Below are 13,547 nucleotides of genomic sequence, written 5' to 3'. Positions count from 1 at the left end.
GGACCGCACTCTACACCTGGCGAAAATGCTCAATCCGGATATCGAGCGAAGAGATGTGGAGGAGTGCATCAGGTCGTGCATCAGGTGCACCTCGATTGATCCGGCCCCGGTCACCCATGAAGTCGGCAGCATCAGCGTGGAAGAAGTTTGGCGAAGATTAGCCGCAGACGTCACGCACTACAGAGGAAAACTCTATCTCACGGTAGTCGATTGTGGGCCTGGTCGCTTCGCAGTATGGCGAGAGATTTCGACTGAAGATGGCCGCGAGATCAGTAAAAACCTCGAAGAGATCTTCAGAGAGCGCGGCCCGCCAGAAGAGCTGCTGATGGACAATGGCACCGCTTTTCGCTCGCGACAGTTGGAAGAGTTGTGCGAGCGCTGGAAGGTGGGAAGAAGATACCGGGCCGCGTATCGGCCAAGTGGAAACGGCATCGTGGAGAGGAACCACCGGACTATCAAAAGAACGGCAGCAAGGAGTGAGATCTCCCCACTGATGGCCGTGTTCTGGTACAACCTAGCGGCAAAAAACGCAGAGACTGGGTCTCCTGCGGCGGCGGCGCATACTTACGACTGGCGACATCCTCTAAAGAGCCCAGCACACAGAGAGGAAGTGGGCCGAGCGTCGAGATTCCATCACGGAGACCGGGTATTAGTGAAGCCGAGTCCAGCCAGCTGTACGAGCGAATGGCGCACGGGGCGAGTCACAGCCAGGGCCGGCCCGAGGGGCAGGCAGTACAGGCGACCGCCTGGGGCGCTGGATCTTGTGGGGCGCCGTGATACCAAATAAAGGCGCAATATTCACTTAAAATTATCAAAAAATATTGTTATAGAATATAATCTGATATTATTTGCCGAGCTAATACGATGACCTAAGCGCGATTCGCTCTAAAGCAATAAAAACATGCATATATTATTTCTATTTGTCATATGTATAGAATACAATACAACCAATTCATCTACAGACCCGATACATAAAACGTGTGAAATGTTCAACCTTTTATATATTCTTAAAAAAATATTAAAAATATATAAGAAACGTGTGTAAAAAAATAAACAAATTGAGTCGATGGTTTGTGATCAACGCAACACATTATTACTCATTTCCTTTCATAAAACGTCAACTTTTGGTATATCTGATTTGATTATTTTTACATCGGAGTTGGTAGTTATTTCTAAGATTTAAAAAATGTTTTCAATCTGTGTACAGACAGAGATCGGACAACAAAATTTTGACCTTTGGATCAGTGTCGGTCGGTGAAACACTTTCCCTCTCGATCGCTCGCGTGTTAGTAACTAGAGTGAAAGAGATGTAGAGGCATGCGTGTATTTAAGTATATCGAATGATTCGATCTGCTTAAATAAATCATCAGTAAGGGATTATCGTTTTGGGAAAGCGGTACTGCAGGATAAGAGATAAGATTTTTTGTTAATAATTATTAATTGTTTATAATATTCTATTTTCATATTTCATTTTATGTGGATAAATACTGAAAGTAATTTTTGTATTTCATTCGTGTAAATCGTTACTCTTAGTATTATTTTATATTATTTCTCTTTAAATAGCATAAATACTTACATAAATAAAATTTAATTTAAAACATCGTGATTTTTGAGTATCACCTTTCTTTTTTATTATATTATATTAATACTGTCTTGGTTTTATCTTATATGTATATATAATTAGTTAAAAAACTGCTTTTTGATTATTTCATTACTACTTTAAGTTTTTATAATTTATCGCTTCTAATATATATTTAATTATTTTTCTTTTTAATGCTTGGTAAAGATATTTTAATTATTTAAGAACATATAAGTATTTAGTATTCTTATATTCTACAAAAAAATAATTCAACCCTTAATAATGGCATCAAAAAAATTATCCGGAGCTGAAAACCGAAAAAGAAAATTGGTAAAAGAACAAAACATTCAAGAATGTTCGAAATTGTTTGTTAGCTTCTTTAATAAGAATATTCCTGAAAATAGTATGAACGATATTGTATCAAATAATTCAAATAATGATAATAATAGTTTATTAAATAACATTATTTTCAATAACGGATCTACTAGTGAAAAAAACACAAACATTGATAGTAATAATTTGTCAAAAAATATTTTTCTCGATGAAAATCCTATCAGTGAAAATGCTAATATTAACAGAGTAAGTGAAAATACTATTAATAATTTTCAAATCGAAACGGTCGAATCTAGTACAGACATAAATTCCACTATCAAATTTGATGACCCAGCTACGTGGCCTATTCCCCTTAAATCATCTATTCGAGATAGTATCATTTTGTCAAATTTATCTGCAACAGTTAATCATGATATTATATATCAGCGAGATGAAGAAAATCGTTCATTTACAAATAGTATGTATTACCGCAAGTCAAGTAATGGAGAAGCTTACCTTAGAAGGTGGCTATTTTACTCAATAAAATCCAATAAGGTTTTCTGTATTTGTTGTAAGTTATTCTGTTTTTCTAAATCCTCGTTAGGATTTAAAGGATGTTGTGATTGGAAAAATATTCATAGTTATTTAAATTCCCACGAAAATTCTTCTGAACATAAAAAGGCGTTCATAAATTATTTCGAAGCTCTTCAGCGATTTAAATCTGGTAAATGTATAGATCAAGAGCTACAGTCTGTCATTTTAAAAGAAAGAGATCATTGGAAGCTGATTTTCGAAAGACTGTATAACGTAATTTTATATTTATCGCAACATAATCTTTCATTTAGAGGCTCGTCTGATAAACTGTTTACCCCAAATAACGGAAACTTTTTAGGACTTATTGAATTATTGAGTAAATATGATGTAACTATGCACGAACACGTGCGGCGCGTAATTTCTAAGGAAACTAACACCTCTTATTGTAGTAATAGAATTCAGGGCGAAATTTTATCATTAATTTCATCTGCTATTAGAGATACTATTTTAAGCCGCGTCAGAAAATCTAAATATTTTAGCGTTATTTTAGACTGCACACCTGATATCAGTCATAAGGAACAATTATCATTTACAATCCGATACGTAAATATTGATGACTGTAATATTAAAGTAGAAGAAAATTTTATCACTTATCAGGAATTAGATGAATCAACGGGAGAATCAATTTTCGAAGTAATTAAGGGGCTATTAGAAAAACATAAATTAGATTTAAAAAATTGTCGAGGGCAGGGTTACGATAATGGTTCGAATATGAAAGGGAAAAATAAAGGCGTTCAATCGCGTATTCGAGTTGAAAATCCGCGAGCATTTTTTGTTCCTTGTGGTTGTCATTCTCTCAATTTAGTCATTTGTGATTCAGCCGTGTCTTGTGTAGAATCAGTTACTTTTTTTGGAATCATAAATAGGCTTTACACGTTATTTTCAGCATCAACTGCAAGGTGGAAAATTTTATCAGAAAAACTAACAGATTTTACTTTAAAACCACTTAGTGAAACACGTTGGGAAAGTCGAATCGAATGTATTAAACCGATAAAAAATCAAATAATTGAAGTACATGACGCCCTGACTACACTTAGTGATAATTCATTAGATCCCGCAATTAAACACGAAGCTTTAACGTTATCCGAACAGCTTTGTGATTTATCATTTCTCACGATCCTCATAACTTGGTATGACATCTTGAAATGTATCAATTTAATTAGTAAATCGATGCAGTCTAAAAGTATGGATTTAGGATCAATAATATCATTATTAAAATCGTGTACGGAATATTTAACAGATTATCGTGTGAATGGATTTGATAAGGCTAAATATGAGGGAATAGAATTAGCAAAACTATTGGAAATAGAACCAATCTTTATTGAAAAAAGAACTCGTCGGAAAAAACGATTATTTGATTATGAATGCGTGGATGAAAGTAGTAATAACCCGGAAGAAAACTTTAAAAACAATACTTTTAATATAATTTTAGATAATATATTAAGCTCTCTTAAAGAGCGCTTTCAACAAACAGATGATTTTCAGAAAACTTGGGGATTTTTATTTGATTTAAAACATGTTCCTGAATTAAACAACCTTAAAACACAATGTGCAAAATTAGATTTAATTCTTAAAGATGGAGATAATTGTGATATTAATGGTAATGATTTATGCGAAGAAATTAAAATAATTGGCACCTTAATACTTGAAGGTAATAGTACTCCAATAGAAGTATTGAATTTTATAAAAATTAACGAATTACAAAATGTTTTGCCGAATTTATGGATTGCTTTAAGAATTTTATTAACTCTCCCGATAACAGTTGCTTCGTGTGAACGCAGTTTTAGCAAACTTAAACTAATCAAGACCTATTTAAGATCAACTTTATCTAGTGAACGTCTTAATTCCCTAGCAATAATATCAATAGAAAATGAAATAGCGCAAAAACTTGACGTATCTGATATTATTAATACATTTTCAAACTCAAAGGCGAGAAAACAAAATTTCACTTGTTAGATGATTTTAATCGATTAAAATATTATACTTTTACAAACGTAATACAAATTTTTTTAATTTTGTAATGTCAAGCATGAAACGCTTGTCCTAATCTCCTAATCTACAAGCAAGCACCAATGGGGAGGACGACTAGAATTTCTGAGAAAATCTGACAGACTGTTCAAACAATACCAGTAGCTATTTCATATTTGTGAGGTTCCTAGCTTATCAAATTTTTTTTATTAAAGCTAGCGGATTTTATTTAATAATGACTATTTTTGTTGTTTATAAATGTTTTTATTTTAAAATATGTTATATAATCAGGACATCGAATCGTTATTTTTTTCGTTCCGGTTCAGTTAAAAAATATATATATCGGTAGGATATTATATGATATTCTTTACTCTATGGTTTTTACGCTCTTCGGTTCAGCTCCGAGTGATTTTTTTAAAAATGTTTCTATTTGTATTAAAAATTAACTTTCTACCATATTTAAAAAAAAAATATTTCTTATCTAATAATTATGTATGTAAAATTGCTTGTTTTGTGTGTTTGCCTGTTTTATTTCTTAATAGTACCTCAATTAAAACATTTATGCTATATAACCAACCATGAAATTTCTGTGATAGGATTCTTATATTACAAATATATGTATTCAAGTATTCGCCGTCGGTATTCAAGAGGGTGGAAGCCGCGAAGTCGGGCTGTTGAAAGATTAACAGTATGGGAGGAGAACACCGATGGCGATCCTACATAGATTAAGTTCGCTATTAATCGAGTAAACTTCATATAAACCGGTCATTGATTGGCTAGGTACACTGTTCCATATTTTTCAACTTTATATAAATCGAACATCATCAACCGTTCGCCGGTCAGGTTAGGTTCGCTATCCCATTTTTTAAACTTAATATAAAGCGAACATTCACCGGTTACAATAATATTTTTCTTCCAACTTTCTTTCTGGAGTCTTCCAACTCTGATGACACTCTGGAGACACTCTCTTCTTGGAAGAGGTTGTAGAGTATACGCCACTCGTTGCTCTCGTATATAGTGCCATATATCATGCGGAGCACTTACCTCTCGAATATGTCAAGCAGCCTTTTGTCAGCCCTGGTAAGTGTCCAGCTCTCTAAACTTTGTGTCAGAACTTGTCTGATAAGCGTTTTGTAGAGCAATATTTTTGTACGACGAGATGGTGTCCGCAATTTGACTTGTTTTATTAGGCTGAAATAGCATTTATTTTTGACACTACTCGTCTCTTGATCTCCTTGCTGACATCGTTTGTAGCTATTAATAGGGTTCCGAGGTATATGAAGTCACTGACACACTTAAAATTGTACTCGTTCATTTCGAGATTTTTAGGATACTGGCTCCTCAAGCTAGGCATAACCGACATGTATTTTGTTTTCGTTTCATTGATCTTCAATCCCATTTTCCTGGCTGATGATTCAACGGCGTTAAAGGCTTCTATTAGTGCCTGTTTTGATCTCGCCACTATATCTATGTTATCAGCGCAGGCGAAGATTTTTATCGATTTATTATACACACTGTCGGTTTATCCAGTTTGGCATCTCGGATTTCTTTTTCTAGGGCAATGTTGAACAGACTGCACGCTAGAGCATCGCCCTGTCGTAGGCTTTTGAGTGTTACCACAGGTTTTGTTAAAAAATCGCGACAAAAAACTACAAATTTTTAAATACCCACAATCGCAAAAAAGAGTATCGTGTCAAATACACTATTAGATTACTTTAAATTAAATTATACTTTTAAGCTGATGTAATGAGTTATAAAAACATTAATGGGGGGGGGGGGGGGCGCAAATTTAGTTTTTGCCTGGGGCGCCAAATAACCTAGGGCCGGCCCTGGTCACAGCGATCATATCGCCGAACACGGTTGCAGTGGACGGGATGAACAGGCACGTTCTAGACCTGAGGGCGCTCCCTAGATCGAGCAGAGATGATCAGAGTGAGCAGCTCGACGCCCAACCTGAATTGTACAGTCAGGCGATGGACCCTCCGAGGACCTGCAGCTTGGCTCCAGGCTTGATGAATAACGGGCAGCCGTTGAGAGAAGACGATCGGCCCCCTGAGCGACCCCCTGAGCGACCCCCTGAGCGACCCCCTGAGAGACCCCCTGAGAGACCCCGACGAGCCACTAGACGACCAGAGAGGCTCAAGGACTACGTCCTCTATGATCTTTAGATCAGGAGGGCGTGTAATGACTAGGCTGACGGGGGTGGACTTAGGGCCAACGGGGGCGGCATGACAACGGGGCGCGGAACATCAACAACTCGCGGAACGGAGGTTGGTTGGCGATAATGGCCACATAGAGTTAACTAAACACTACATATACTTTGATTTATAATATATGTATGCTTAATAATATATAATTTCTTATGATTGAGACGCAATTATTTCGCTCTGACGTAATTTATTAATCGCAGGAATCGAGTTATATGAACGTTTATTAATATATAATTAATCAGTATAAACAAGGGATTGATTTTTGTATCATCCGTGTGAACGATGCAATAAATCGATAATGTAATTTTGATCGTCACAAAGGAAATGCGTCACGTGTTAAATACATATAAAGGAAGGAAATTAGCAAACACTTGCAGTCGGAGAGAAAGTGATGTCAGAGACAATAGGTCTACTCATTTATTTTACTTAAAGTCTTTCGTCCAATCAATTCCTCCTCAATACCAATAAAGTACCACAACGATATCCTCTGAAATATTATCTCGAACCCTAAATTGAAAACCCCGTTCTATGGGAGAATATTTTATAAATGTATTATTAAAAACATGAGTTTATTGGTAAACTAATGTAAGTTTAAAGTCAGCGTATAGTTTTATATATAAATCAAGTAATTATTGAGCGTATATTATGTAATTATTAATATTACTAATAAAATAAGATTTTTATTGTTATTATTTTAATTTAAATATGCGGTAAATTATAATTTAAATTTATTTTTGCTTTGAGAAATATTTTGTAACCACTATTATTTTTAGTTACTATTTTTAAAAATTTGGAACATCGTACTAGAAACAACTGTCACGTTTGACAGTTCTAAATAGCTTATAGTTGCAGTAACTGTATTTGTTCAGCTATAAGCGATGAAAGCTATAGTTCAACGGGTTACAAAAGCTAGTGTTACAGGTTATTCTTTAAAAATGTTTGTTACTATAATTTAACCAGGATTAGATATTTAAAGTAATATTTTGTAACATAACCTAACTTTTTTATTTAAACAATAATAAAAATGTTTGGTTTATTTTTGTTATTATTATATTATTCTGAATTTTCGTTGATTTCTATTAATATTTTATTTTTTATCAGCATTAATTTTTTTTAAAAGATTATCAAAATTTAATAATATATTTCTTAGTATCTGTAATTTTGTTTCTTACTAATTCTCTTTTAAATATAGATAATTTTTTACTCACCAATACTAAATGATCCTGCATTTTAATTTCAAAGTATTCTTGAATTTCAGTTGGAGATGAACTTATCAATAGTATTGGGCAAGGATTGTGCGTACTAATCGGAATATCAAAACATGATACGAAACAAGATTACGAATTTATGTAAAATATGATTATTTATGCACACAGTAGCTATCCTTTACTAATGTTTTTCTATTCAATCACACAGTGCACGCAAACTACTCAATCTAAAATTATTTGACGATCAGAACGGTAAAAGATGGACAAAGAGCGTATTAGATCAAAACTTGGAAATTTTATGCATTAGTCAATTTACTTTATATGGAGTATTGAAGAAAAATAAACCCGATTACCATAACGCCATGGGTGCAGAACAATCGCAAAAATTATACAATGAATTTTTGAATGAATTAAGAAGTAAATATGATGTTAATAAAATTAAAGGTAATTTTTTTGCTTCGTTTTATCTTTATATTTCTCACTAATTATATATGTGTTTATTATATGCAGATGGAGTCTTTGGAGCATATATGCAAGTACATATACAAAATGATGGACCCGTGACTCTAGAGATTGAATCACCTATTAAAAACGATAACGATGAATCTAAAAAACAAGAGTAAAATAATAAAAACACTTAAAATTATGTATGAAAATGGTTTTATTTATGAATGATTTATACAATTCACATGGATATTACATAAGAATATTTGCATACATTTTTAAATTAAAGTATTCATAGGCTCGGAAAATGGTCCTTATTTTATGTACCTATTGAACAAACACGTAGTCTCGCATGAATGAAATATTAATATTGTAAATATATCATAATTTAAAGGACTATTATACGTAAATCACTACAATGTAATCATATTAAACATAAAAAAGTGTAGTTATTATAAAAAAGTACAAAAACACTCATTATCCTAAAAAAAAAGTTCACTGAAAATACAAAAAACTTAAATCAAAATAATAAAGTGTAATATACTATCAGCTTAGCCACGTCGTTCTCTCATCACTCGCTATCAAGGCACTATTCTACCAATTTTGGATAATGCTAAATCAAGTATATAAAATAATTGACCCATATCCATTCATAAACGTTCATATAGATTAATTTAAATTAAATATAAGTTAGCCTTTGAAGTGTTAGAATTACAAGTTACACAATTATGTGTAAACTTTTGCTTGCGTGTAAAAACAAAAAATTATAATTTATTATCAGAGCAGCATGTTCGTTCATCGTAAGTAAATACTATACTATACGGATGACAATCGATAGAAAAAAAATATGCTACGTTACCAATGCGTTAAAAATTAATTCCGTGAAATCTATTGATTTATACAATATAATAAAATGGTGATTGAGAAAATAATTTAAATGCGTAATTTTAATTCTAAATAAAATTACAAAGAAAAAAAAGAAATACATTAACCGTATATTTCTCAAACATGAATTCCTTAATGCATATGTTTTTTTTATTTTATCTTGTATCGTCACGGTAATATAAAAAATGCTAAGACAAGTACTAACGGTATCGATGTAGAAATTTAGTCCATCTAATAGTTAGAGAAAATACTAAACGTACATTGTATACTCGATGATAGTATTGTCTTTATTGATATAATTTATTCAGAATTCAATATTTGAAAATTTCACAAGTGTAACATTTTTCGATCGGGATCGTCGCAAATTACCACAAACCGGAGGAATAGCCTCCTGGTGGTATGCGGTTGTGATTTACCGGGGAAGAACCGTTGCTGTTGAGAGCAATCACTGTGTTGATTTCTCCGTTCATTGACTTGTATCCCTCGCCAGATAGTGGGTTACCTTCTGAAACACAAAATTTACCACATTAAAACCTTAAAGAATTACATCAATGTATTATTTATATATATAGCAATATAAAACAACAAAAAAAATATTAAATATAAGCTTTTTCATAACTGGAATTACATGCTTACATCATATATTTGAATTTAACAATCATTCAATCATGCTAAGTATTTTTATTCTACTTAAAAGATATGAAGGTATATAAAGTCAATACGTATTTAGAAGAGTATGTAAATTATAATTAAATAAATGACTTAAAAATATCGTAAATTAATAAGGGAAAAACATAATTAATCATATTTTACACTAATGTATAAGTGCATATTTAATTTTTTATTGTGATATTTTTTTGAGTATACGGTGCAATTGAACCTATATGTAAAAAAGATGTATAAGTCTACTATTCAAATTGAAATTTTTACATTATATTTCTAAACTTATGCTCTTTTTTGCACCTAGGTACAATTCTCAATTATTTAATTACAATTTTCAACATACTTATGAATGACGACAAAATAAATATTATGATTACGATGATGACATTACTCATAAAATGCAAACGAGAAGATAATATATCTCTATTTGATTTAAACCGAAACACTTCTAATTTGCATTTTTGATCGGAAAAGAACGATTTTTTTGGTTTCAGATTGTGTCTTGTCGAATGTGAGCTTCTCTACGTAAAACGCTATACACAACGCATATTTACCTTATAAATCTAAAACCATGTAAAACTATACAACCAGATATACTAAAATTAAAAAGCTACAATCGGAAAGAACATAAAAAGTCTAGATTAATATTTTAAACATATATATGTATATAATATATATATTTAATAAAGTCGTATACAAGTGATAACATAAAATGTAGTGAAGATGAAGCTAAACGTCTAAATAAGGATATGATCAAATTTTCTGAAACGTATCTAAATGAACAAAAATAAAAATGTTTATAATTGTGCATTATAAAGGAACCATTAGTAAGGGGTTACATATATGTATATATAGTATAAAAACAACGTCCTAATATGCAAAAGTGAAAGCGGACGGAGACGGGAATGGGGCACCTCGGCAAATGCGAGGAGTTCGCCGGCGCCACAAGCGCGGGGAGTCGCAGATACCAGCGCCCGTCACCGGATTACGTCGGACAGGCTGCACTGCAAATTTGCCAATCATAACATCTACTGAATCAGACGTGTCTTACACAGGTTCGACATCATCGCTCGTTGATCGATGTATCATACAAACATGTCCATTATACCGACTCGGTATACTGCACAATCGTGATATTTTGCTATTTATTTTTATGAAAGTTACCTTTGGGCGTAGCCGGTTGGTCATGGTGACCGTTGGTCTGTCCGTTGGCGACCCTTCCGTTGGTATGTCCGTTAGAGGATCCGTTGGACGGAAGGCGTTGGGCGTGCTCCTCGCCGGCGCCGAAGCTGATGTTGCTCTTGAGGTTGTCCCTCACGTTATGCGCTGGGGGATCGGCCGGTCCAAACAGACGCGAGTGGGTGTCCTTTGGCCTGGTCGGAGTGTTACCGGAGCCGTTTCCCTTGGAGTTGCCGTTGCTGCCATCGCCGAAGATCTCGCCGATGCATCCGCGAGGAGCAGAGGGCACTCTGAAAAAATAATAATATATGTTAATACAAGTGACATTATTAGTACGTAAAAATAGGAGTTTGACCAAATAAAAAAATATTAAACGGCAAAGGTACCTGAACCAATTTATTCCTTTCGCTTCCTTCATAAAATATTCACACTGCAGTTTTTTAATTTTTTATTCTATATTTTTCATTTCTACCATCTATATTTGTAAATTCGAGCAGATTTATTTTTATTGTGCAGAATCTATTACTGCATGGTTAATAACCAGAAAATTTAATATTTTTTCGGTCGCTTTGCAGCGCACGCTTGGGCGGTGACCGCATTTCTGGCTGTATAAAATATATCTATAATACAGTTACAGCGATTGTTCCGTTTCGGACGTGACAATGCATCGAACTACTAATTCGTCTTTTGGCCCCGCGGATAACGATAATGCGCCGAAGCCCATTTCCGCGGTAACGTAACGAATAACGAGGGTTGTGCGGTCAACCCTAAACACACCTTTGGCTTCCTACCACTAGGTATCGATGTCGGGGAAAATCTAATTTGAACTACTACTCATCATCCAAGCTGTTGCGACGATTCAGTCATTGAACCTAAAAGTATACGCGTAAACATTAAGCAAAGTTCAAAATGCCGCCCTCTCCATAAATATGATTCAAATATAGATATTTTAAATTACATTTTTTACACCCTAAATTTATTCCGAAACACAAAAATCTTTTAATGTATTCGAAATATAATATTTTTGCCCCCTTGAATTTAACAATTCCGATCGTAAATGATCAATATACATATGTGTATTTAAGAATACGTAAATATTAATAAAAAAATGACACAAATATAGAGAAAAATATAAAGCAGTTGAAATCAAAAGTAATATTTGACAATCAAAAATTTGAGTGGAATTTTCGTGTGCGCAGTAATCTGGTTACCGTAAAACGCATGTCATATAATTAAATACAATGAATCTTAATGAAATTGATATAATAAAGTAACAGAAAAATATGAAAGCTTTTAACTTGTATTGGTACATATGTGAAAAGTATTTTATCGATGGTTTTCAATCTGTTCAATAATCGCATAAGATCAAAATTAAAATCATAAAATTAATTTTATTCTGCTTTGTTTTATTTCTAGTTAAAAAAATATTTACAAAGAAACTAAATATTTTGAAACTCAATACAAATAAAATAAAATAAAAATCTGTTTTTTAAAATTAGTTGACGCAATGCATTGTTTAGTACTTGTTAATAATGTCAGCGCTACGCTCAGAAACCAATGGTTATGAACTCTCCACTGCATTTGGCCCTAATGGCTACGAAAGCGGCTAAGTTTTAGAATATAAAACTATTTTTCGGCGTGTACGTGTTTATTTTCAAAAAATCGGTTGAAATCGCAATATGCCGTTTAGTACTCCATGCTGCGTCACATTGCCAAGATTGATAATGGTTTGGCCTTAGCGGCTAGAAAAGTCACTAACAACGTTTTCTTACATAAATATGATACGTTTTAAATTACAGATAAGGCGCGAGCCAGCGAGATTTAGTCAGAACAGTGAACACCCCATGAATAACTCTCTGATTTTAAACCATAAATTCTTGGGTTATTCCTCAAAGAAAATACATTCTAATTTTTTTTTTAAATGTCCTTTCAGTAAAATCATATCGGAATACATTTTCACGGGTAGATATACTATATATATTTTTTTTACAACTTTTACATACTTTTGTATGTAAAAGAGGGGGGGGGGGTATTTGCACCCCCCTTGATTTTGGCCAGAAAAATGCATGCCATTAAATTAAATACTATTAATCTTAATAAAATCTAAACATAAAACAATCATTGACTGGCAAACATTTGCCCCCCCCTTCACCCCCTGGAAAAAGCTGAAATGACGTCACTGATTCCAAGTCAGAAATTATCGGGTTATCCTTTAAAGAAAATCTAATAAAATAGTCTTGAATCTATCCCGAAAATATTTTTTTAATTTGCCATTTCAGTGAAATCATATGGAGATATTTCTAAAATAAATAATTTATTGCTCATTTATATTTATAAATGTTATAATATTTTTTTAGTTCACGGTATTGTCTTATGTTTAAAAGTTGATTTAAATTTGCTGCCTTTCCATAAACTATAATACAATACAGAACAGTTTTTTAACGCATAGCGAAGGGATGCATTGTGTAATTTAGAATTTGTGCCCCCAGCTCAAAGTAAAGCGAG

At 33.1% G+C, this 13,547-nt stretch overlaps 2 protein-coding genes across 4 annotated transcripts in view; one reads left to right on the top strand and one right to left on the bottom strand.

The window, feature by feature from the left end:
* Positions 1–7,422: 7,422 nt before the first annotated feature.
* On the top strand, positions 7,423–8,517 carry Dtd (D-aminoacyl-tRNA deacylase). 2 transcript variants are annotated; one of them, XM_088204545.1, is made up of 4 exons: positions 7,450–7,584; positions 7,922–8,012; positions 8,080–8,315; positions 8,382–8,517. In XM_088204545.1, the coding sequence occupies exons 1-4, from the start codon at positions 7,542–7,544 to the stop codon at positions 8,492–8,494; spliced, it is 483 nt and encodes a 160-aa protein (XP_088060671.1). In that variant the 5' UTR covers positions 7,450–7,541; the 3' UTR covers positions 8,495–8,517. The 2 variants fall into 2 exon arrangements, with proteins under 2 accessions (XP_088060672.1, XP_088060671.1); XM_088204546.1 differs by lacking the exons at positions 8,080–8,315; positions 8,382–8,517 and having other exon boundaries at positions 7,423–7,584; positions 7,922–8,016.
* Positions 8,515–13,547, bottom strand: part of Jupiter (microtubule-associated protein Jupiter) — a 102,526-nt gene continuing 97,493 nt past the window's right edge. For both annotated transcript variants that reach the window (XM_088204543.1, XM_088204542.1), the window contains exons 2-3: positions 11,028–11,332; positions 8,515–9,705 (exon numbers count right to left, since the gene is read on the bottom strand). In XM_088204543.1, the coding sequence (XP_088060669.1) occupies positions 9,566–9,705; positions 11,028–11,332 (445 nt within the window). In that variant the 3' untranslated portion in view covers positions 8,515–9,565. The remainder of the gene's footprint in view (positions 9,706–11,027; positions 11,333–13,547) is intronic.

The sequence above is a fragment of the Plectrocnemia conspersa genome, unplaced genomic scaffold (genome assembly GCF_051122295.1).
Source record: "Plectrocnemia conspersa isolate PC_06_02 unplaced genomic scaffold, ASM5112229v1 ptg000014l, whole genome shotgun sequence".
In the NCBI taxonomy this organism is placed as follows: domain Eukaryota; kingdom Metazoa; phylum Arthropoda; class Insecta; order Trichoptera; family Polycentropodidae; genus Plectrocnemia; species Plectrocnemia conspersa.
This window is presented reverse-complemented; position numbering and strand designations above follow the sequence as displayed.